The sequence below is a fragment of the Aotus nancymaae genome, unplaced genomic scaffold, assembly GCF_030222135.1.
Source record: "Aotus nancymaae isolate 86718 unplaced genomic scaffold, 86718_ANA_hifiasm-v0.15.2.pri h1tg000016l, whole genome shotgun sequence".
NCBI classification, from domain to species: domain Eukaryota; kingdom Metazoa; phylum Chordata; class Mammalia; order Primates; family Aotidae; genus Aotus; species Aotus nancymaae.
The window spans coordinates 23,518,420-23,544,957 of NW_026988428.1; the positions used below are offsets into that span (position 1 = coordinate 23,518,420).

At 35.8% G+C, this 26,538-nt stretch overlaps 1 protein-coding gene across 3 annotated transcripts in view; it reads right to left on the reverse strand.

Moving 5' to 3' along the window:
* Window positions 1-26,538, reverse strand: part of NAV3 (neuron navigator 3) — an 853,828-nt gene that overhangs the window by 600,423 nt on the left and 226,867 nt on the right. For all 3 annotated transcript variants that reach the window (XM_064376945.1, XM_064376946.1, XM_064376947.1), the window contains exon 2: window positions 19,152-19,559. In XM_064376945.1, coding sequence (XP_064233015.1) covers window positions 19,152-19,223 — 72 coding nt within the window. In that variant the 5' untranslated portion in view covers window positions 19,224-19,559. The remainder of the gene's footprint in view (window positions 1-19,151; window positions 19,560-26,538) is intronic.

Sequence of the window (26,538 nt, forward strand, 5' to 3'; positions counted from 1 at the left end):
GGAATAATCCTAAAAACCCAAAAAGGAACTATGGTGGTTAAGATTCATCCTATCAATCATAGAAGTAAATAAAACAGATAAATATGTTACCATATTTGAGATAGATAGAAGTAATAGATTTTTCCAAAACATCACTACTGTCTTTTTAAGAAATAAGGTTTCAAATGGAAAATGATTCATTGAGGGAATTTATTAAGAAGACAAATTTCAATGAGCACTAAACTTAGGCAAAATACACACAAAGCAAACAGTTTTTATCTCATATACTTTTTGTTTTCTCCCAACGTTTTCCAGTTGAATGACTATTAGCAGCACTCGGGGAAACCAATTTGGTGAGAACACAGGTTGTCTGTCTGAAAACTGTACTTCCTCTTTATCTATTTCTTGAACCATTCTTACACAGCAGGTACTATACAAGAGTTTTCATATGGCTTATCACCTTTGTTATCATGACCATCTAATGATGTCAGTATTGTTATTATTCCCATCTTGCAAATGAGTCAACTGAAGCTAAAAGAACTGCAATAACAGGAAAAAGGAGTAATCTTTGCATTCATACCCAGATCTGTAGGACTCTACAACCTGCTTTCTTTATATCTAAAAACTTGTGTCTACACACAATTATTTTTAAGCTTTTATCTTGATTATAATCTCTATGAATGAGCATATCTATGTGAATAATAACCACCACAAGTGTGGGGATCTTTAACTTTCAAGTTCAGAGTTACAGGTGCAGGTTTGTTACATAGGTAAACTTGTGTCATGAGGGTCTGTTGTACATGTCATTTCATCACTCAGGTATTAAGCCTAGTGCCCGTTGTTATTTTTCCTGATCCTCTCCCTCCTCCCACCCTTCACCCTCCGATAACCCCAGTGTGTATTGTTCCCCTCTATGTGTTCAAATGTTCTCATCATTTAGCTCCACTCATTAAGTGAGAACATGTAGTATTTGGTTTTATGTTCCTGTGTTAGTTTGCTAAGGATAATGGCCTCCAACTTCGGTGTGGGGGTCTTAAATTCATTCCTTCTGCTAGAGAATTTGCTGTTGAGCCGTCTCATCTTATCAGGCTTTTGTTGGAGCAAAAGGCAGGCCAGGAGCTAACTCACTGGTGAATCATCCATGGCTCTGTCCTCCACCCATCCAATCTCTGCCATCCTAAATCCTGACAGAAACTGTCAAATGCAAATTTAAGTGCACAGCCTGTACTGGGGATCCTTTGCCATTTATGATATAAAATGATGAATCTAATCTATATATAGACAACTTTTTCTTCAGTTTAGAGGTTTAAGGTTGTGTTTTAGTTGCACATGCAGGAGTTATAGTAGCCAATAAAACTAATCTTTAATGGAGGCGTACTTTGTTCCAAGCTTACATACATTCTCTCTCTTAATGTTCTCAACAAACCCTATGAGAAAAAACTTATTGTCTCAATTTTACAGATAAATGTGATTAATCAAATTGATCAAGATGATATAGCTAGGGAAAAGGATACATGGTATCCAAACCCAAGCTAACTCCAAAGCCTGTGCTCTTAACCTCTACTCTTTGGAAAATATACTTGGTGGACAATCAAATTCAGAGTCAATTTAAGATGTCTGATATGGTTTGCTTGTGTTCCCACACAAATCTTATCTTGAATTGTAGTTCCCATAATCCCCATCTGGGGCAAGAGGGACCTGATGGGAGGTGATTGAATCATGGGGGCAGTTTCCCCCATGCTATTCTCACAATAGTGAGTACACTCTTATGAGATCTGATGGTTTTATAAGGGGCTTCTCCCTTAACTCAGCTCTTATTCTTCTCCTTCCTGTCTCCATGTGAAGAAGGATGTGTTTGCTTCCCCTTCTGCCATGATCATAAGTTTCCTGAGGTATCCCCAGCCCTGTGGAATTGTTAGTCAAATTAAACCTCTTTCCTTCATAAATTACCCAGTCTCAGGTATGTCCTTACAGCAGAGGGAGAACAGACTATTAATACAGTAAATTGGTACCACAGAGAGTGGGATGCTACTACAAAGATACTTGAAAACGTGGAAGTGACATTGGAACTGGGTAATAGACAGAGGTTGGAACAGTTTGGAGGGCTCAGACGAAGACAGGAGGTCTGAAATTGAGTTCAATGTGATTAATTCATTGAACAAAATTCACAGAGTTATTAAGTGATGGAGTCAGGATTTGAACTATCGTCTTCCTCTTCCCAAAGTGTTTTTCATACTATTTCATGCTGCCAAGCTTGTCCTACAAGAGAAAAATTATAAAGTGTTTCCTTCTTGGAGTAATTTTTGTCTTAGTATTTAGATATTTTATCTGTATTCTCTGTGAATACAGGCTGCTTTGGCTTTGATGGAGACTGAAGCTTCTATAACACCTTAGAAGCTTAGTCCAGGGTGCAGGACTCTTAGGACTCATTCCCAGGAACAGCTTTGCTGTGTCCAGTCCAAATATACAGACAACTACCTTCATTCCCTACTGCTCAATATGCATAGAGCCCACTAAAACTTTAGTCCAAAAGAGATTTAACATTTTACAAACAGCATCAAAGTTATTGAATTTTGTTCTTCTCAAATATTTTGGTAAAATTATAATTTTTCTTAAAAAGGTATTTTCACAATATATACCTGTACTTTTCATGTGAATTACATTATTTATAAGTACTTGACAAAATAAGATCTCTATTGTAAAGGAGGAGATTACAATCACTTATTCATTCAACACACACAGTGGGTACTCTGCACTAGACCCTAGGCTAGGTACTAGGGATACAGGAATGCTTAGTGCCTGGGGCTTAAGGTACCTAAAACCTTGTGATTAGAAACAAAGGTATCCATGAAAAATGCAACATCAGGTGTGGTGTAAACACCAGTATGAGAAAGCACCAACGAGAAGGCAGACGAAGCTCAACTTAAGTGCTCCATGGGGTTGCTTCTATACCCTATTACTGGTCGAATATTACATTTGACCAGTAATATTTGACCAGTTGCTCCTACGCTATTACTGGTCAAAAGTAAATACTTATTGGTTGGCTGTGGTTGCTCACACCTGTAATCCCAGCAATTTAGAAGGCCAAGGCAGGATGATCGCTTGAGCTCAGGAGTTCAAGACCAGTCTGGGCAACATAGTGGGACCCTTTCTCTACCAAAAACCAAACAAACAAAAAAGCTGGGTATGGTGGTGTGCACCTGTAGTTCCAGCTACTCAGAAGGCTGAGACAGATCACTTGAGCCTATGAAGTCAAGGCTGCCATGAGCTGTGATCGCACCACTGCACTTCAGCCTAGGTGGTAGAGTGAGATCTCATCTCAAGATATAGATATATTTACTGACCCATAACATTATGGCTAGCTTTTCTAAGTATGTTAAATTTGGGAATGATTGGTATGCACAAATTAATGTTTAAAATATATTTGGAAACTGTACAATGTTAAACATTAAATTGGACAGCCTGATTTAAATATAAGAGAATCTACTTGATGGACTGGAAAGTATTATATATGTGTCTTTGGTCACAACTGTAACGTTATCCAGCAGTTAACCTCAGTAAGGTTACACAGCTGCTCTGGGCCTCAGATTCCTCATTCACAGAGTGATCTATGTACTCTCTAAGGTTTTCATTGGCTCTAAAATTCTGTAACTATTTCATGGAACACTCCTACTTCAGTCTACTAAAACTTAACATTCCTGGCAAATTAAGTATTCATGCATCTTATTTGTATCATTAAAGTGCATGCTAATCTTTCATTCTTAACAAATGCAATGGTTTCACCAAGCTTTTCTGTGACTCCTTTAATTTCACATTTTGTACCTAAAGTCATCTGTCTAATTCAATGAAAATGAACTTCTATAATATATATTTTTGAACAACACTGCTTGGAATATAAATTTAACTAATGATTTCTTTGCTGATTAACATTTTACTTGTCCTAGCTTTAGCAAAATTTCTGTCCAAAAAGAGCTTACGAAACATATGGCTCTGCTGATCTTATCATTTGGCAAGAACACAATAAGTATATGTGACAGATGAGTTGCACTATCATACAAATGCATATAATCATGATTTTAAATCATTTGCTAAAATGATGGAAAAGACTATGCATGTATTTTTTATACATATTTTATGGGTTCTTTTTACCTCAATACTTTTGCCCTGATGCTAATTTGTTGGCTGACCTTATTGTATTTGAAAATTTGAAACAGCATTTCATCCCCCATGAGATCATGGAAAGCATTTTTGGAAAGTCTGCACATTAGTTCAACAGTGAAAATTTATTATCAAATAACTTATTTTAGATAATAATTTATGATAATTCAACTTGTTACATGGATGATGCAAAACTGATTATCTCATTCACTGCTTGTGCATATGCTTCTTAAGTTTGGGAGCTTCTGGTTACTTCACATAAGCAATATAAATAATTCATTCACTAATTAAGTAATTGGTCTAACTCACCTCTAAAATCCTTTCAAACACTCCATAACTGTTCTCGTTCCTCTGACTTTCATTGATCAAACTCTGACTCTGATTCTACATTGTATTCTCACCAGGACATTTCAGCAGTGCTGTCCTATAGAACTTAGTGCACAGATAAAAATGTTCTATACATGTTCTGTCCAATGTAACAGCCACTAGCCACATGTGATGACTGAGCACTTGAAACATAGCTACTGCAACTAACTGAATTTTTAATTTAATTTTGATTAATTTAAATCTAACTAGCCACATGTGGTGAGTGAATACTGTATCAGTCAGCACAGACAGACCTTTCGAATCTTTTCCAAGCTCCAGTTCCTATTTTGCAATAGTTAGTTGCTCTAGCTTTACTTTCTCTTAGGAAAAAATCCTAAACTTCTAATAGATGCTCTCTAAGACATTAATAAAAAACCAAATAACACTTCAGTTAATCAACACTCTATTAGAACTAAATTCCTCTCTACAAAAGCCCATTTTTAGTTATGTTTGTAAACAAGTGTATGAAAAGCCCATTATCTTTGAGCAAAAATAAAATAACAGTGTGTGCTAATGAAACCCTAGTTTTTCTGATTTTTGGAAAGAATCTTGCCATGTAAAACAAGCATATAAAAAGCTGATTATAATATTTATTTTCTTATCTGGGAAAGTGCTTTTTCAAGCATCAAAAATAAAGTTTCCCTTCCAGGGAAAAATCTTAATACTCTTGGCCAATTTGTATTATAAGACATTACAGAATAGAGTACCAGGAGCCAGTTATCAGTGGAAATTATAACCTCCCAGCAGATTTTTGAGAATAGACATTTATAGTATTTCAGAGGTTAGGAAATAAAAAAGTCTACTGACTTCATGTACTTTATATCATGGGTGCCCAACCCCCAGGCTGGACCTGTACTGGCTTGTGGCCTGTTAGGGACCTGGCTGCACAGCAAGAGGTGAGTGGCAGGTGGGGAGCATTACTGTCTGAGCTCTGCCTCCTATAGGATCAGCCGAGGCATTAGATTCTCATAGGAGTGGGCAGGATCCCTATTGTGAACTGCACATGCAAGGGAGATAGGTTGTGCGATCCTTATGAGAATCTAATGTCTGATGATCTGAGGTAGAACAATTTCATCCCCAAACCATCCATACCCCTCCCCCGTCCTACCAGAGAATAATATGTTTTCATTTTTGTCTTTTTCCTTTTCTAACAAGAGAGTTTCTGGGAATTTGTCTTGGAGTCATTGAAACCAACTCTGTCTAGGGTGCTAGGATATTTTCCTAGAAGCCCACTACCCAGGTAAAGGAAATACAATCAAACGTGCTGTGTTTGAGAGTAGAAAAGAAAAACAGTAGCTGACATTTAGGAGTGAAGGCCCTGGAAACAGGTTTGATGCAGGGTCTCTGGTGCCAGCAGATACCTTGGAGGTGGTTATGTATGTGACCTGAAGAGGATAAACACTGGGCACTGCAGTTACAGTTGCTGAAGCATCATCCAGCTTAGCCCTAGGAAGCAGGATCATCTTCTCTCTGAGACCATCCTGGACCAGCAATAGACAGGCATCACCAGTCAGGCAATGCAGAAACACCTGCCAGCACCATCTGCCAGCAAAAAACAATGGCATAGACATGTAAGAGTGGGGTTTATCCTGACTTGGATGTGTAGCAGGACTGATGCTGCCCCTCCCTACTTTCAATTGTATCATCCCTCAGGGTTCTTGAATACCACTCAAGAATGAGATACTAGATTCTGTATTAACATAGTAGCTGCAGGCATGCTTAATTATTTCAAAACCTAAAGCAAATTTGACCATCCTTTTACCCTACACTTTGTTTGAGGGGGTGGGGGTGGGGGGGGGGACGGGGGGAGGGAATCAAATACTAAATGTTAAATAACTTTAGCCTTTAATTTTTTCTACAACCTATATACATAGATTGAGAGTCCAAATAGCACATACTGTCCATATCCAAAATTCTAAATCCTAAGTATGCCATCACTTCTGCCTACAGAATATCATGGACGAATTCATAAACAGCTAGGTAATTTGTAATGGAAATTGTGAAACATTTAAACCTGTCATTTTTCTCACTTGTAAGAGTTGGAAGGATTTGGAGAGTCAATAGAAAATGCAGGTGGCTGCTGTGATAGCCTTGCTTTGAAAGTTCTTTCCTTCCCTCATAGGAAGAAATAAAGGCCCATGGGTATGTAGAGATAGCATGCCCATAAGCATTTAATCTAAATAAAGAGATTCTGCTTTAAAATTTCCTTAAAAAACATTTTTTTTGGTATACTATAGTTTGAGAGCTGTTTTGGAGCAAGCTCCGTATTTAGCTTATCCTTTTTGTTTACCTTTTATAAAAAAATTACAACCCAATTTGATAAGTGCTCATTAAACATTTGCTGAATAAATGGTAGTTTATGGAACCACATAGGCTTTTCTTCTTTGTGCCATAGCAAAAGTTCCTGATTAATGTATCACAGTCAAGGTATCAGTACGAGGATGACTGAGACAAGCAATGTCCCTGACCAGGCAGAGGCTGACTGCAAACAAACAATCCATGAGTAATAATACAAACTGAATCATTGTTAAGAAGGCAGCCAGTAAGGTGCTAGAATAGAACATAATAGCTGAGCGGTGGGAAGGCAATTTCTTGAGGAAATTACAGTAATACCGGATACATGAATGATGAAGCAGCAGCCACCCAAGCAAAAAATAAAGCAATGAGTATTCCAGGGAGAAAGGGCGGTCGGTACAAAGGCCTTAAGGTAAGAAGGTAGGTAGTACTGTACTTGCATGGTTCAGGGAACTTCCAGAGGGGTTGCTAATACGTCTAGAAGAGAATAAATTGAGGAAAGAGTGGCAGGAGGCCAGGTTGGAGGGGGAATGGGATGAGATTATGCAGAGTCCCATGGGCCATGTTAAAGAGTTCGAATTGTACTAAAAAGTCATCGGAGTTTTAGGAAGGTAAGTGATAAATCTGGATGTACCAGGCATTTAAAAAGTCATCGCTATATCCACATAAACTCTTAGTGTCATATATTTAGTCAAACCACTAATTTAGAACCTGATGATGGATATGGAAGAAATTCATAAAATGGTAAGTGCTTTGGAAATGTCTGAGTTCATCTTTATTTATCTTCATTTTATAGTTTTCCCCCAAAACAACATGGTACACTACATTAGTTCATAATTACCTAAAACTATTTTACAGAGCAAAGCAGATTAACACATTAATTATGAAGTTCACATCATTTTTAAAATATAACCTTAGATCTTTTCCCAATGTTAATTAGAAAATAACATGTACATACAAGGTGTTATTTATCTGTTATTTACAAACATTACAATTTGCCAATACCAGCAACTGTTAAAAGATGCAGGCCCTACTTACTGACATAGTATGAGATAAATCTGCTACGTCGTGACTAACGATATTGTCTAATCAAGCAGCTGGTAAGAGTTTAAAGGAGAACATCTAATTTTAATGAAAAATATTAAGTAGGAATTAATTACCATCAGCAAAATTTGAAAAGCAGGTAGAAATATCGATGTGGTTTGGTGACATTAAGAGGCAGCCTCATCTTGGAACTGAATGTACACATTTTGGGGAGTACTCTGAAGCTATAAGCATTTGAAAAACAAATTTAGGAAAGTGCAATGATTGCAAATGAAGCTCTTTTTAAAAATATTTATCAAAGTGGAAAAAGAAAGGAGCCATTTATTTAGAATACTATTCTTACCTTCATTTCCCATGTTTTAAATCAGGCACTTAAATGGTCACATATTTGTTTTATTTAATATTTCCTCAAAAATGATGTGGATATGCCTTAGGTGGCTAGCAATCTCACCTCTGTGACAGGCCCCCACTTCCCATTCATTTCCACCATGGTGAACAAATACCAAATGTGAACGTGGTCCAACAGAACATCCTGCTTCACTACAGGACAGCAAGGTGGCTCACATACATGCGTGTACTCACATGTGTCACTGGCACCACTAAGAGACCAGGGAGCCAAGCTTTGTGGGTTATCTGGTGGCTGATGGGCTGGCAAAAACTCATGGCCCTATCTGTGTGGACTGTTGATAAATTTTCTTTGTGTAGCTTATCAAATTTAAATGTTACCAGTGTTTCTACAATACATTTTCCTAACAATTAATGAAACCTCCTAATGCAATTTTCTGAAATCTGTCACCTTTATCAAGACAGAAGGAAAAACTTAAATCTAAATTCTCAGGTATCACAAGTGTAATGTGATCAAACCAGTTTAATGTCAACAAAGAACTGTGGTTTCCCAAATCTGGATTATTTTCACACCTTTCAAAGTCGTTTGGGGAGTAGCTCTTGAAAAACATTTGCACAAACAAAGTATGCTATATGCCAACTCATGTGGCATAAAAGTTTAATAGAGAAACTGGAAAGGCTTTGCCAACTTATGTCCTTTAAACATACTTATAACAACACATTAATAAATTAGATGTCATTAAGGAAGAAATAATTTGATATGTAATTTATATGCACATAGAAAGTGTGCTAAATGAAAGTGGATTTAAAAAAACCACTAAGCAAAATAAAAAGATGCAACCTGGTTGAGTTCTATGATCTTGGGCAGGTCTCTATCCCTCATATCAACATAAAGAATACCTGACCTATAGCTTTACAGAATTGTATGGTTTAAGAATGGAAGAAAATACAAGAAAAAGTGCTTTGTAATTGTAGGGTGTTATTGAAATAGTACCTAGAAGTCTAACCCACACTGTTATGCAAAGGAGAGGTGATGGGTATAAATGAATAAGCCCATTAATAATGCAGTTAGCATAGTAGATTTACTATTACCTACCACAGAGCACCAGTAGGTGCCCCATAAATGCACAAAAACACATTGAGTTCGGCCAAAATATTGTATCATTTAAATCTGTATGCAATTATTTTGATTTCTTTCTTCAAATAAAATATTATGTTAAAATCCAACATACAAAATACATCATAAGAACAGAATTACTAACTCGAGTGGATTAAAACTATCTCAAGTTCTGAAACAATGACTTAAAAAAAAAACCTGGTGAGTTTACTGGAAACTAGCAAGCAATACGTAGAAACTTCTGAATATACTGGAGAACATTCTTAGCAAAGAGCCACACATACTGTGCACAAAAGAACTACTTTACCATTATACAAAAATACACATAAGAAATTGATTCTAAACAAGCAATATAACATCACATTTTGAATAAATTTTTAACCAGGCTACACTAGTCATTGTAATATGTGGCAAGAAACATTTCTAAAGGACAGTTTATCCCATGAAAGATGAAAAATTGATCATGAAGAATTATTAACTATAAAAATTCATTTATTTTTATTGGTTTAACGCTTGAAACTGACATTCCCAGATTCAAATCAGAGCACAATAAAAGTATTCTATGGAATGTACAAATGATTGAATATATAAAATATTTAAGTCAAGGAAAAAAATCAATAGATGTGTGATGGAGTCCTAAAATTGGTTTCTAAGTCAGTTGTTGAAAATTCTTATTATATTTTCCATATAGATCATATAACAAATGCTGTTTAGCATTCCAGTACATCTGAAAAGACTACATAGTACAGCTAAAAGGCAAGTAATAGCAGTCCTGGGCCAGCCTTCCTTAACTTCTCAAAACTCCTCTAAGCCCTCCCCAACAATGTAACTTGGGGAGAATCAAGTTTGGAGGAGTAGGGCAGGGAAACTATAACTTTGCTACTAAATACCTTGAAAGCAAGCATTACATCTTACTAACATATTCTCTGTGATTTTATAAATATTTTCAAATATACAGAAAAGTTGAAAGAATTTTATAGTAAACGTTATGTTTGCTTTATCACATAGTTTTACATTCTTTATCTCACTTTGGAAATGGTGGAGATAAAATATGAGTCAGTTCACGTATTGAGAATCCTTGCCATGTTCAAATGTTCTTTTTCGCCTCTTGAAAACAGAAACAAAACTCTAATATTTAGGGTTTAGAGAGTAAACACTATTTAAATGTACCATGAATTAAGGGTAACCTTGCTTTTGTCAATATGCCATGGGCATAAAGTATTCTGGTTTATCAAATGTGTCATCCTAAGGGAAATAAAGTCTTTGAACACAGACTTCTCTTCTGACTAGCTCTAGGGTTGAGTTCTGGTTACAGGTGGTTGATGTTATATCCGTATATTAGGATGAAATATTATGAGCACTAATTCTCCTCTGACTCTCTCGAGGGAACCAGCAGACGGCGCTATGGCCTAAAATGAACCACTAAGATGCAGCTCAATAGAAGCCAGGAAGAATGACCAGACCCACAGGGAAATTCTGTCCTGGACCTAGCATGGAGAATCAAGAATTGATTTACTGGTTACACTTCTATCTTTGTGTGTGTGTGTGTGTGTGTGTGTGTGTGTGTGTGTGTGTGTGTGTGTGTGTGTTCCCACCCTCCTCCCCAGTAAAGAAAGCCTTCACATTTAGGGAAGACTGGTATTAAAAGTGCTTAAATGGTTTGTTATATGCAGTTTGGAGAGGGAAATATGAAATGAGGTGCTGTGATTTGAGCAAACTAGAAAGCCATTCAACACTAGCACTGCTGGGACCCCATAGGAAGTCAGTGATGAGAAAGGAGTAATGATTCTGCCCCCAGAAGAGAGAACACAACCAACTCCTTAGTCCACCTCCAATAGCTACCAGTTACTGTTTTTCATGTGTGAAGCACTGTTTCAACAGCTGTAACTATCATTTTATGAAATAACACAAATGAGAAAACTGGAGGAAGACAGAAGTTGAGTAATTTGACAAAGTGTCAGATTCAAGAACCAAACTCAAGTGGTCTTACTGTACATTCTGTGCTCCTAACTCTGTGATTCTGTATTTTACTGAATCTTCCCAAAGACATTGCTAGTTTCATCTGGTCTTGAATGAAGTAGTAAGCCAATGTTGCCTTAGGAGGCAGTGGTTGTTTTCTACTAAAGGTAGTACTATGGTTTGTACGTTAGTCTCCTCCACAACTCATGTTGATATTTAACTGCCATTATAACAGTATTAAGAGGTGGGACTTTCCAGAGGTGATTATATACTGAGGGCTCCATGGTTGGGGTTGGAGCTGCTATAAAAGAGTGATTTCAGCCACCACTTGCTCTCTCTAGTTCTCTCTTCCTTCTTATGTGATGATGCAGCAAGATGCCTCATCAGATGCCTAACCAGATGCCAACACCTCAGCATTGGACTTTCCAGCATCCAGAACTGTTAGCCAAGAAATTTCTGTTTCTTATAGATTAGCAAGTCTGTTATTGCATCACAGAACAAAGTAAGGTAAGGTCATAGGCACCACCACTTCTTTTCAATGTATTGCTCACTTGTGCTAAGCTCACCTAACAGGGTCGCTATCTTTGGGCAAGCTCCGTCCATTTTCATCCACACAACTGATTTGGTTAGTATTTGGTCTGCTCAGTAAACGGTGATTCCAGTTTTGAGGGACTCAAAAAAACAAAAAACAAAACAAAAACACAGATTTGGCTTTTGGACCTATGGCACTAAAGCTTTTTAGAAATGATCCACTTTTAGGGGAGTTTGAGACATTCATACACATACTCTTTTTTATAATGCCAGTCATTTTTTTCCCATTTAGTCACCATTTAATATATAGCTTCCTTACAAGGAACTCTAAGAAAGAGAGAGGAATGAATAGAAAGATTCTGCCTAAAAACCCACCCCAGATTCCAAGCATCAAACATCTGATTCAATAAATGTCTCATAATTGTGTCTTGTTTATTTTTGAATGAATAAAGATAAGACATGGAAAGGGGTATTGGCAGCTCTGTCAGCAACTGCTTGGGACAATGACAGTTGCAGAGGCCATCAACAATGGAGAGGGAGTGAGTGATGGCAGCAGCTGTTCTCTGTGTGGCTCACCTATAAATTGCCTGTTTATTTTTAAAAATGATCAACCATACTGGACAAGTGTTGATATTATCATCAGTCTGGGTATGCACTTAGGATATCCAAGAATAAAACGGGAATGAATAATAAGGATGAAAGAATTCTTGAAAAGTTTAAATTCCAAACAGCTGTGCTAACAGAGTCCAATATTAGCTGACTGAAACAAATATGAATACCAGAACTGTAGATATAGAATGTCATAGTTTAGGTTTCCTGAGAGTAGACCCCGAAGCAATGATCCAAGTGCAAGTAATTTATTTGGCTGATGATTCCAGGAAATACTGGGAGGGGAGTTAGGAAGGGAGACAGAAACCAGAAGATAGAAAATAAAGGCCACCTTACTGAGCACATCACAGCGGTGGGTAACTAAAACTTAATCCTCCTGGGGTGCTCTCAGAAACAATCTGTAGGGCAATGGTTCTCAAATATTGCTGTGTATTAGAGTCACCTGCAGATCTTCAAATGCACATTCCCATATTCAATAGGTTTAGTGTAGGTCCTGAGACTTTGTATTTCCTATAAGTTCCCAGATGACAGTGATGCTGTTGGTCCTCAGAATATACTCATAAAATCAAAGATATTGATTTTTTTTTTTTACTTTTCAGCCATACTATAAAAAATTATATGCAAAATGGGCAGAATTCCTCATGTCTGCCACTTCTGTAACATATCATTAAATCTGCTTTGTTTCATTTAATTCTTATCCCAGGCATTGCATATTCCTGAAATAGAATCAATCTTGGAGACAATTAGTCAGTCCCTGTGTAAGAAAACCACAAAAATTTTTGTCCACCCTGTCTTATTGCTATTAAATCAGATGGCCCAGCTCACTAGCAGGCAGCCTGCTGTCCAGAAAAACAAATGGGACATATTTTGAAAGAAAAAAAGTTAGTCTTAGTATATTCATTCCTTTATGAAATGATAAAAGCTGGAATTCACTTGTTAATATCAAGACAGAGGAAGGGGTTTAAGAAAAATCAGAATTAAAATGGAATAAACTTATATGTTAATAATAATTATAATTAAAATCATAAATAATGGTAACTGATATTCAGAGATTTTCATGTAATTATGCCTTCAAAATGTTCAAAATATATTGAGTGCTATATATGTTGAGACTGTATATTTTATCTATTCATTTATATGTAGATATAGGCTTACTGTATCTATTGACCTCTTAAATCCACCAATCAGGAGAAAGCACATAGTCTAACAAGATAGTGAAAACATGAAGTATGCTTATGCCCCAATCACTTTTATTCATTTCCAGTTTCTTCTGTTATACCAAGTCCCTTTAGATCAAAAAATGTGTGCTGCCAGGTACAAAAAGGCCAATGGCCATGTGAATTTTTAGATGTGTATGATATGGTAGAGAAAAATTGAAAAGAGGCTCTATCCAAGTTCAGATCTGAAAAAGAAGTTTCTAGAATCACTTCTGAGTAGAAAAAGAGTCACTTCATCTAATTCATCCTTAGAGAATGCCAGGTAAAACAACTGGGAGACACCTGTTTGTGGCATTATCTTATAGAAGAATGAGGTAGAGGTAGAAATTAGGAATTGTCCTAATCGGCATCCCAGTATGCTACAATCGCAGAGAGAGTTTCTTTGGGAACTTGATGTTTATACTTATGTCTGTACATTAATTCCAGACTTATATAATAACATTGTAAAATGGCTATGTTTAATGAAAAGTTTAGATAATCAACAACTGGATGACTAACCAATTTTGCTGAAACTGCCACTACAATTCACTCTTACTAGAGCCATGCTTGAGGATTGACTGACAGTAAATGATGTGATGTTATTTCAGAAACTTCATCATCCCTCATGGTCCCTATGACTTATGTAATATACACTAAAAAAGGAAATCAGGAAGATTTATAAAAATAATTAAATGACCTCATTTAATGGCCTCATTTAACGAGGCTGACCTTTATGAAAATCAGCAAATAGAAGGGCTAGATCTATCCTTACTAAACTGTCTCTTCTTTATTGACTTATGCTCATATTTCCTTTCAAGAAAACAGATTTGTAATTAGTTTCCAACATAAAGAATTTTAAATAGTCTACATCTGCAAGAATAATCTGAAGAACACTTTTTGACTTTTATATGATGTTATTTTACCATCACTGCAAGAAAATGCAACAAATAAAGTTAAAAGAATCAGCACACTAAATGAAATGAATAGCAAAATAAGAACTAGGCTTTAAATTGATAAAGTACCTTTACTCTGTAGAGCTCTGGTAATCCTAAGAGGGTGATGTTTCCAGGAAAATTATTAAAGTAACCTAACACAGTCATATGCAGACATGCACGCCTGGACCACACTCCTGCTTAATGTCAGTTGAAAGAGAAAGAACAAAACAGGTCTATCTGAACTGACATTGATGAAGCATTCATTGTAACATGAACATGATGCTTTCTCTAACACCCCGCTTAAACTTGATTTTAAAAATCCAAAAAAATCACAGGAACAGCCCTTAAAATAATAGGCTTTTTCTATATCAGTATTGTTTCTATCAATAAATACAATAATTTATCTCATTTTACATAATTCATCACATCTCAAACACTATACCCAGGATATGTCACTTCTGAAATAATTGCTGTCTCAGAAGAACAGATGTGATGTACTGGAATTGATCTTGAGCTTTTTCATGGCAAGGGGAAATTAACTCTGGCAAACTGAATATGTAAAATATGTGATTTTAGGAAGTGAAAAACTGGGATTGTATTAATCTTAAAACATTTCCATAAAAGTAAAATACATCTACATATACACAATAATATTGCTGATCCCTTTCTGGTTTAGAGAACAGAGCAACAAAATACAACCAAGAGATTGCCAAATACTTATAGCAATTTTTTGCCATAATTTTGATGTGTGTATCCTGCTACCTTTTTATCACTACCTAGTAAATTATTGACTATGACAGATGTTTTGGTTTAATGCACAAAATATTCATGGAGCAATAAAACAGTGTCCCAGGACTGTCTGAATTGCAAACTGCTACAATTAGATGAACAGTAAAATCTACTATGCTCTGCTTTTCAGTTCAAGGTCACAATTAATTACATAACAGTATCATTTGTACCTATTGAGCTTTCACTGTTTTGCATTTGTTTTGCAGAAATAATCCCACAAAGCAACAAAATTAGTGGGCAGCAATATATTAACCTCACTGGCATTGAGTGTGCAAAGGTCAAAAAGTCATGTTTTCAAAAATAAAACACTTCATTATGGGCATTCAGGAGGTCTGAGATGCCACGATAATTTTCCCATATGGGACATTCCAGAACCTGAATGCCAAGAGCTGGATTATGGGCCAATACTAACTAAAAGTTCTACTGAAAAAAATCACAAGAAAAAAAAAAGCCATTAAATTCCACCTAGTTCTACACTAATCCAAGTTGATTTGAGAACCTTAGAAGTATTTTCTTCAACTCCTATAAGATTCTTGAAGTATTATCTTTAACTCCTATAAGATCCACATCTGAAGTTTATCTATAACGAAGAGCACTTCAAACCGAATTTGTGGATATGACACCTTGTAACTTTCAAATATGTGCTCCTCTGTTCAGATTTAGCAAGGTGATGAGACATTATTTAAAAGAAATGCATAAATTCAAACACTTTTGAATGCTTTAATTTTAAATAATGATATTTATATTCTTTTTTTTTTTTTTTTGAGATGGAGTTTCGCTCTTGTTACCCAGGCTGGAGTGCAATGGCACAATCTCGGCTCACCTCAACCTCCGCCTCCTGGGTTCAGGCAATTCTCCTGCCTCAGCCTCCTGAGTAGCTGGGATTACAGGCACGCGCCACCGTACCCAGCTAATTTTTTGTATTTTTAGTAAAGGCAGGGTTTCACCATGTTGACCAGGATGGTCTCGATCTCTTGACCTTGTGATCCACCCGCCTCGGCCTCCCAAAGTGCTGGGATTACAGGCGTGAGCCACCGCGCCCGGCCGATATTTATATTCTTAAGGAATAGATAATTATTTTTAGAAGACCCAAACTCTTAAGGAGATAAAAGCAGCTTTTATCTTGTAGGAAGATACTATCCTAATAAACCAAAAGGGACCATGCACAATCCTGACATATGGTAAGCACCCTCTAAATGACCTCTTCCCTGACATTCACCTACTCATTCCGTAGAACACATACTCACAAACTCATACAAGCAGTTCATATATCCTAAGAGTTTCTACTCAGAAATAGAACATAATAAGTACAAATCTACATATCTTAAGAACAAAAGCTAGTGATTTATTGTAGGATGAACAAGAGATCAGTTGTGTAGTGCTTAGAATGGGTGCTTATTCAATCCATTTCAATGCATCTTGCTTTGTTGAATGTGTACAATCTGCCAAACACCAGGAAAAGATAACACTTTTTCAGTAATATCAAAAAGATGCTTCACCTCTCAATGAAGCTGGAGTCAGGCTAAATGCATTCTGTTTCATCAATGTGGAACACTGTGCCTGCTAAATTAATTCATCATGAAGGACTATAAACACTTGAAGTAATTACGTAAATGACCTTCTAATCTCTACTAGCAATGATGTGTTGGCAGGGCCATGGACAGAGCTTCATCTACCAAGATTTATGATGCTACATTTCATTTTTTCTTTAATGTAAACTAACAAAAAATGTGTTATTGAGACTAGGTGTTCTTGATGACACTTAAGATTCAAAAATTTTGAATCTTAAATCTTTATCTATACATATCAAGTTTCTGGTTTATTTGCAGATCTTACACATCAAGGCTACTTTTGAGGTGCCCACAGCAGTGGGGGAGCCAAGAGGTCATTAGAACTGCATTTTCCACTCTTGATACTGCTCATTGAAAATGTTCACTCCTCTTGCATTCCCTTACCGATGAGAAGGTGCGGCTATAATGAGATGGGGGTCTTGTTGTGCCATATCACCAAGGTAGTATTTTTGCATTTCTTACAGAATTATGGTTCTCCATGGTTTGTCTAAATTCTATTACTATTAGTACATTATATATGAGCCGAGCAGTTTTGTGTGAGTTGGCCTAGGAAACCAAGTATCATTACAAAACATTGTTTAAAGTTCCACACAAAAAAACTCAGAGTATGACTTTAAGAATTCATTCCATTCTTCAGCTTTAAACCCTTCTGTGTTTGCAGAAAATATCTCATAGCCAGGGAATGAAAAGATAGCACCTGCAGAAGAACTCGTCTTTTCTGTCATAAAAGCAGGATCTCTATCAGAAATTATAACTCTATAATTAATCACTTGCTTATTACTTCCCTCCCTCTTTACCCACCCAATATAGTACCAAAATTACCATCAGAGTTAAGGACATTATAAAAATGTAGATTAAAAACGATGACTAAACGGCTTCTTAGTAGTGAAATTGCAGAGAACGCTTTAGATTGAAATTTACAGTGCCATCTCCTCTGATATAACACCCTAGTGCTAGCAGGAAAAAAAAAGCAGACTGAACACACAGCAACAAACTTATTTGCAACACAAGTATTTGTGTAGAAATTTATATTCACATTAAAGCAAAAACTGATTTCAGGCACCCTGAATTTTATAGTATTTAGTATTTTCTGATATTTACTTATACTGCACAACAAATGAAACAAACAGAATAAACAATCCATGCATTTCTGCCTCTATTAATGATGAAAGGATTACTGTAGCCCCATGCTAGTTGCATTGACCATATTGGCAAAACAAAATTAATAAGCCATTGACTCAGCACAGCCTCTTCCAAACTTACCTTCACCACTGGGAAAGACCTAGCTAGTTGTCTTTCAGGATGTGAGAAGTGAATAGTAAACAATATTTCTAAGACATATGTAAAAACAAAGCTTAATTATGGTCCTTAGATCCACATCTAACTAAAAATTTCCTTCCTTTTCTCTCATTTCTTGCCAGTGCTATAGCTACTGCATCTCCACACACCTATCCTGTACTATCAGAGTCCACAGAGCACTATAAAAGGTGATACGTTTCAGTATGAGTGGGGCTGTCTCTCCTGGGCATCATCTGTGACCCTTCTGATAAGCGCTCCTTAGCTAGTTCTCACTCCAATGCAGCAATTCAGCAGGTAGGAGTTTCTAAAAAGCTAGAAAAATGAAGTTGAAGTACATCCCTTAGTATTCAATCCCCACTTCTTACTAAAAAGCTCGCTAAACCCTTTCCTTTAAAAAAGTTAGCGCAGTTCTTTCTTCCATCAGTTCTTTCGCCACCATGTGGAATCAAACCAAAGCTCACAGTTGCCTCACAACTTTCTTTCCAGGCCAGCTGTATAATTCAGAAGTCCTAAGCTGATGTGGCCCAAGAATATGAAAATGGAGAATTTAAAATGCCACCTATGCTTTCTAATGGCTGTAAGGCAGGTGTTCTCTTTAAGGAGAACTCTAGCCTACTCCATTACTCCAGAGGTGCCCATGACTCATGCCTCACTCTGGGTCTCAGAGAACTATTACTATGAGGTAAGTTCAACAGGTCACTAGCATGAAGTGAAGAGTGAGAGAACACAGTGGAATCCTTGCCAATCCACTGGATGGATAAATGCAGAGGACTTTGGAAACAAAATCACCAACTGGTAATGAAATCCAGACCCACAGAAACACATTGCTATCCAGCAGGGTTGATTTCCATGAAATAGTATGTTATTTTATCTCATAAGGCGCATTCATTTTCAATCTCAAAAAATCTCTTTAAGCATAAACAAAAAGGACTAAGCAAAGAGAAATGATTTCTTTTACCTTCTTCTGATCTTCTAGCTTGTGACTCACTGGATTCTTCCCATGTCTGTTCATTTCGGAAGATAAATCCATCACATTAGGTTCTTGCCCTTCAAAATGGAATCTCTTCAAAAAAGCAGCAAACTAATCCAAGATGCAATTACTAGGAACACACTGGCCGGCCACATTCCCCATCACACACTGTCTCCGAACTTCATCGACTCCAAGGAATGGTTAAAAAATCCATTGATTGAATGGAAAAAATAAAGTTTGCAGTTTACTCCCAGGACCTTCCAAATCAGCATATCGTTTTTAAATGCTGACTCCTCGAAAGCAAAATAGTCATCCAGGAATTTTAACTTCAATTGCTATCTTTTTCTTTCTGCACGGTTTTCCATTTTAATAAAAAATGACAGATTTCCTGTAAACCTGTAATTTAAAAAAGTAAGCACACAGTTAATTCTCTTTCACCATTTTTTGTTGCAATTAGTAAAATAAATTCTTATTTGAAATTTTCAATTAAAAAATATTTTAGGTATAAACAATGATTGACTTAAAAATAATGGTGAGAGACATTATTCTCTACCTTTATGGACTTTAACATAACAAGCTAAAAAGTAACAAAGAAGACACAACTACTCATCAAACCTGTATGTATGCTTTACTGTTCCACGCTTGAATTTCTGCATTTATAGAACCACAGACTTTTAGAAGAGAGACCAATATGGCCAGATACTGTGTTGTAGTTGGATACCTTTCATAGATTATTTAGACTTCAAAAAGGACCTGTAAAATGGTTATTATCACTCCATTTTAAGATGGCATAATAAAGATTGAGAGAGTAAATACATTTTTATAAGTCTAGTAAGTAACAGAACTAGAATTAGAATTCAGATTGCTTTGACATCAAAACCCATTATTTGTTCTAGTTGTACTCTTCTTGACTCATATTACATATTTTGTCTTACAAAGATAACATAAGCAAATCTGTCAAGTGCCTTACTGGGTTGTAGATATACTATGCGCAGTACTTTTTTTTAAAAGAGATAATTTAAAGTGGCTTCCAAGGACAGCTAGAAAATCGAATCAACTGAAAATAATTATAAACATATAAATTCCTGGGGTATACCTTTATCTCTGCTAATTTAGAAGCTACAGAAAAGTGCTTGGACATCTGTATTCTTTTCATCTCTTTTTGATACTTGTGATATAGAAAAACCACTGTTGAAACCTCTGCTTAATGAAGAGCTTCCTAAACTTTTCTGCACATTAGACTGACACAGGAGGCTTCCAAAACTACTGGAAGCCCCAGACACTGTGCTTTGGCACCACTGCCTCAATATATAAATTCCCTTTATAATAGATCAACTACTTCCTGAAGAAACTTATGGTCTCAGGAGGCAGCCCTGTTCATATTGAGGCAGTTTTGGTCTTTAGATATTTCTTGTTAATTTGGAGACAAAATCTGTATTTCTATACTTCTGTCCATTTGTAATTATTCATAATCTTCATAGTCATCAATGTGTACAAAATATATTTAATTTGTTCTATATGACAGTTCTTCAAGTATCACCTTTGCCAGGTTAACCATCCCTAGCACCTTCAAAAATTCCTTACCACCATGGTTATTTCCTTCAGAAAAGGTTGCACTTTGTACAAGGCCCATAAGCTGTGCCGTCCAGCACAGAGCACAGGGATCGAACACAACTTGCTCCCTTTAAGAATTAACCTCCAGGTCCCTCAACACATGCCATGACAAGCATAAAAAAGTTGGTGAACATAAGTTAAGTCAACAGTAAATTAAATGATAATAAGCATGAAAAATCAGCTTCTAAATTGCCCTTTGCATCTCTCCATACATTTTTTTTTTCTTATCTGGCATTCTTTTGCCAACCCTTGTTCTGTTTCAACACCTCTGCTCTGCCATGCAGATATTTTAGTTTGTACACTACTGTGAAAGTTTCCAGCATAGTAAACAACATAGACAATGGCTTTGGCATAAGAGAACACAATCAATTTGAGGAGCTGAAAGAAATCCAATGAGGAGCCACTGCAAAATTTTAAGAAGCCATGCACTATAATAGGGTTTGTAATTTTAACAGTTCACCTGAACTGCCATACAGAAAATAGAAGGGAGCCAAACTTGTGGCAGAAAAACCTTGTAGGCTTTGTTAGAGCAATCCAAGAAATATACAATAGCATCCTGAACTAGCGTAGACGCCGATGAGATGGAAAAAATGATGAAACTGAATGATATATCATATAAGAGGCAGAGGTTACAGAACTGGTAATTGACTGAACATGAGTGTGAGTGTGTGGTTTAAGAATGCAGGAACACTACCTAATAAAGTAAATTCATGAGAGACACACTTTGACCAAGAGAAGGAGAAAGACATGGTAAAACAAAAATTACTTGCTAAAATCCAGGAAATTATAAGCTTATCTCACTGATGTTCATAGATGCAAAGATCCTAAGCAAACATTAGCAAACTGAATCCAGGAATGTATAAAATGAATCACACATCAATTCCAAGTGGATACTATCACAAGAATAAAAAGTTGGTTTAAGATTTAAAAATAAATCAGCGTAACACCACACTAACAAAAAAAGAAAAATTATATGCTCATCTCTATGGGTGTAGATATACAATCTGATAAATTAAACATTGACTCATGACCTAAAATTTATCTTGGTAAATGAGAAATAGAAGGGGACTTTCATAATCTTCCTTTATCTGATAAAGGAATCAGATCTGCTGATATCTACAGTAAACATCAAACATATTAGTGAACAGTTAAAAACTTTCGAATGATTAGGAATAACACACAGGTGCCTACTAATATGACTTCTGTTCAGCACTGTACTTAAAATATAGCCATGCAGTAAAACAAGAAAACACAAGACGAGGGAGGGAGAAAAGGGAGGTGGGGAAAGCAAGCAAGCAGTATAAACAGAAAGGAAGAAATAAAACTGTTATTTGAAAATGTTATGGTAATATGTACAGAAAATATTAAAGAATCAAGAGATAAATTACTAGGATCAGTAAGTGAGTTTAGTAAGTTTCTGGATACAAAGCCAATATATAAAAATCCTTTGCATTTCTTTATAATATCAACAAATATTTAGAAAATGAAACTTTGAAAATATACTATTTACAATAGCATTAAAAATATCAAATGCCCTGGAATAAATCTCACAAGAGATGGTAAAAACTTTATGATAAAGCAATAAAACAACATTAAAAGAAAATAGAGATTTAAATAAATAGAGGGCTGTGCCATATTCAGAAATTATAAGATTCAATAATGTAGAAATAACTCATACCTAAAATATTTATTACATTCAATGCAATACCTATCAAAAACCCAGTTTTCTCTTTATCACTTGAGAAGATGCTTCTAAAAGGTATATGGAAATGCAAACAACCAAGAAAATCCAAGACACTGATGAAGAAGAACAAGTTGAAACTATTTGCTCTGCTGGACGTTAAGACATATTTTAAATCAACAGTAAATAAAATGATAATAACAAGGGTAGACAAATCAACCAGTGGCACATAGAAATCCCTGAACCAGACTTTAACAGATATGGCCATTTGATTCAGTATAAAGGTTGAATTGCAAAACCATGGAGAAAAAGTCTTTTCAATAAAGAATGCTGGGTCAGTTGGATAGCCATATAGAAAAAAAGTTAAACCTGACTTCTACTCGTACTAACAATTTCAGCTGGACTGTTGATATAAATGTGACAAAAAATAAAGCTTCTAAGAGAATGCCTTAATTATCTGAGGGTAGGGGAAATTTTCTCAAGAGCTCAAACGCACCGAACATGAAGAAAAAATAATTGTATTTATATCAAAAACTTTTATTAATCATAATACACCAATAAGAAAATATAAATTCAACTCATGGACTAGGAAAAGATACTTATTATACATATAATTACATGTAAAAACATCTAAAAGTCAATAATAAAAATATAACAGACGAAAATAGGTGCTTCCAAAAATAATAATATACATGAAGAACAGATGAGTGGTTGCCATGGGTTAGGGATGAGAGTGAGATGTGTCCAAAAGAGGCAAGAAATAGGAGCCTTGTGGTAACGGAACAACATTGTATCTTGATTATAAGGGTGGTTACATGAATCTATGTATGTGATAAAGTTGCATAGACAATACACATACAAACATAAATCAGTGTCAATAAAAATGGTGAAATATGAATCTGCTCACTTGTGGACTGTACCAATGCCAACTTCCTAGTTTTTATCTTGTAGGATAGTTGTGCAAGATGTTAAAGTCATAGAAATCTGAGTAATGGGTACACAGGACTTCCCTGTCCTTTTTTTTTTTTTTTTTTTTTTTTGCTTATCTTGACACTTCCTGTCACTCCAAAATGATTTACATGATTTAAACATGAAAAATTTTAAAAGGGATGTACAAATGGGCCACAAATACATGTACTCTTGTTACTAATATTCTTATTAGTAATCAGAACAATGCTAATCAAAACCACTTAAGATATAACTTCTCATCTACCTAAGTTAACAAAAAGAATGACACTATCAACTGTTAGCAAAGACATAAAACAACAAAAACACTGCTGGTCAAAATGTAAATTTGTATAACTATTTTGGGAAAATATTTAGTATTACCTGCTAAGTTTAAAGATACACATACTTTATAACCCAGCAATAATACTCCTAGGTATGCACTCTTCAGAAATATATGCATATGTGCATCAAGAGACACATCAAGAAAGTACTTTCAACATAGCAGAACAACAACAACAACAACAACCTGGAAACAAAGTTCACCAACATTAGAATAGATAAATAACTTACAATATACTTATGCAACAGGCAATGGTATATTAGTTAATATTAACAAACTGTGGATTCTTTTATCAATATATATGAATCTTCAAAATACTAAGATATTAAGGAAGCCAAAACCAAAGCCAAAAAAAAAAAAAATACATACTACATGATTCCATTTATATGAAGTTCCAAAAACTAGCAAAACTAACCTATGGTGTTAGAAGTCAGGATACTGGTTACATTTGGTGAGTGGGAGGGAATGATGTTTTGACTGCAATTTGATTACAGTGTTACCCATATTCATTTTTTTTTTTTTGCTTAGGGGGGCAATACATTAATATTAGCTTTGTAACAATTCACCGAGCTGTAAATTAAAATTTCGTATGGTTTTCTCTATATAAATTATGCTTCATGATTAGAAAAAATGCTAAGAAAAAACTCAGATACATCTGTCTTTAGTGTTCCCATAAATGATCTTTCCAATGAGCAACAACAACAAAAAATAAGTTAGACTGATAAAACTTGTTATTTATGAGTGTCATTCTTATTTTTTAAGTTCATGGACCAGCTGTTTTATTATGGCACAGAATTTTGCCTGAGCACAAGGTCAAGCTTACCAATAGCATGGTTTATCAAATGTCAGAAAATGTATTCATCTCCTAACTTTCAAAATATCTCCTCCTCTCTTTAGAGTAGTAAGGTATTACAGTCTGTCAACCATACTTTCCATACGCTATAACTATTTTATATTAGCATGAAATAATTTTTCCAAAAGCATTACTAATGCTCTAAGTTTTTCAAATTATCTACCTTGCCTAATACCTTCCCCATAATACGAAAAGACATATGGAAGACACAAAGCACTGTGCACCTAATGTGTGCATAGCACAGTACAGGCCCCAAATCACCAGATTTAAAATACTCATCCCTGTCTTTATACAGCTTACAGTCCAGCGGGAAGGCAGACATAATGAAAACAAAGGAGCACCAGCATATTCTTTTCAACTCTGTCCAATATCAAAACCTTAGAATACCAATGAGTTTACACTAATGATGAAAGGCAATTTCATGTGGACAGAATAAATTATGGACAATTATGCACATAAAAATTAATTTCAATATGATTTCATTTCATTTCATTTTCAATTAATGAAGAATTTAAGATGACTTATCCTTACTTTTGCAGAATAAATAATTTATGCTAAAACTGCAAAGCAGTTGGAATGTGTATGATGATATTGAAAAGTTGTTCACTCATATGAAGGTAATTGTCAATATGTAATATCAATTCTCTACCACTTTTATTCAATATAATACAATGGTTGGGTTTGGTAGTGAAATCCAATGACATTATGTGTAAGTAAAAATAGTTTCATGTTTTTATAGCTTAAAAGAAGGCTTCCATACTGCTCAGACTCATCCAGGAGTCTCTTATCAGATAAAAGACGAATTTTTTCAATGAGATTTTGAAAGGATTTGTGAAGATTACTTTAGAGAGTGATTGGAGTATGTGCTACTCCCACCTCAGCCTCTGACAGATTTCACAGGGACCACTCAGAGAGACTGATGGATATTTTCTGCCATTGAGGGGACACAGAAGCCTAGTACCTGGTCAAGGTGAAGTGGCCTGTGGCCACAGGGCAGTGACACATCTGAGAAGTAACTTGCAGCCTTCTCTGATTGTGAATCAAAAATGTGCAAATCTTAGGGACATGATAAAGAATGTGTGGTAAAAATGTTGGCCGGAATTCATTTAGTAAAAGAGATCCTGCTCAAAAGGGTAATTAGCCAGGGAAAGGGAACTCCTGAAGGAGGAAGCTATGGGAACTACAGCTAGAAGGAGGAGCAGAGGAGACATCCAGAATATTTGGCTCAAAGAGAGGCTACTATCCAGGTCAAGGAAGGTAAGGTGAGGGAGGTCTACTAGTACAGTTTTCAAAATTCTCACACAAATAACCAGGAGAGTCAGTTTAAACATCCCCCTGGACAATAGTCAATGAGCCACCTTACAACATTGAGACTCTTATCTCTCCTCTTTTCCTCACCTCCCCTGCAAACACCCTAGTGAGTGGGGAGGAGATGAAAGGAGAAAGTCCTTTCCAAATAGCAGAAATGTGGTAGCAAAAGGGCATTAGTCTCTGGCCTTGGTTTGGGTAAAGAGGAAGAAGCTTTTGAATAAAGAGGTGTTTATAGATATCTTGGAAAAACTATTCCAATTCTGAATTACAACCTGTTTTGTGACCGACAGTGATCATAAAGCTTATACTACGTCAAAGTGAACAAACACAACTATATGATCCAAATTTACATCCATAGAGAAGCAATGAATTCTACGAAGAAGTTTAAAGAAACAGGAAGGAAGAAGTTTGGGATAGAGATTTAGATTTGTGAGTCATCAGTCTCAAAAGGAGATCATGCATGGAACTTACATGGAGTACTAAAGACAGGCCTTTTGGAAAGACACAAATTGTCTTAGGTACTATTTTCAAAATTAGTTCTTAATCCTATCAATTTAGCAAACTTAATCATATCACTTAATTAAAATTCATCAATGGTTCTCTAATACCTGGAGCCCAAAAGAAAAGA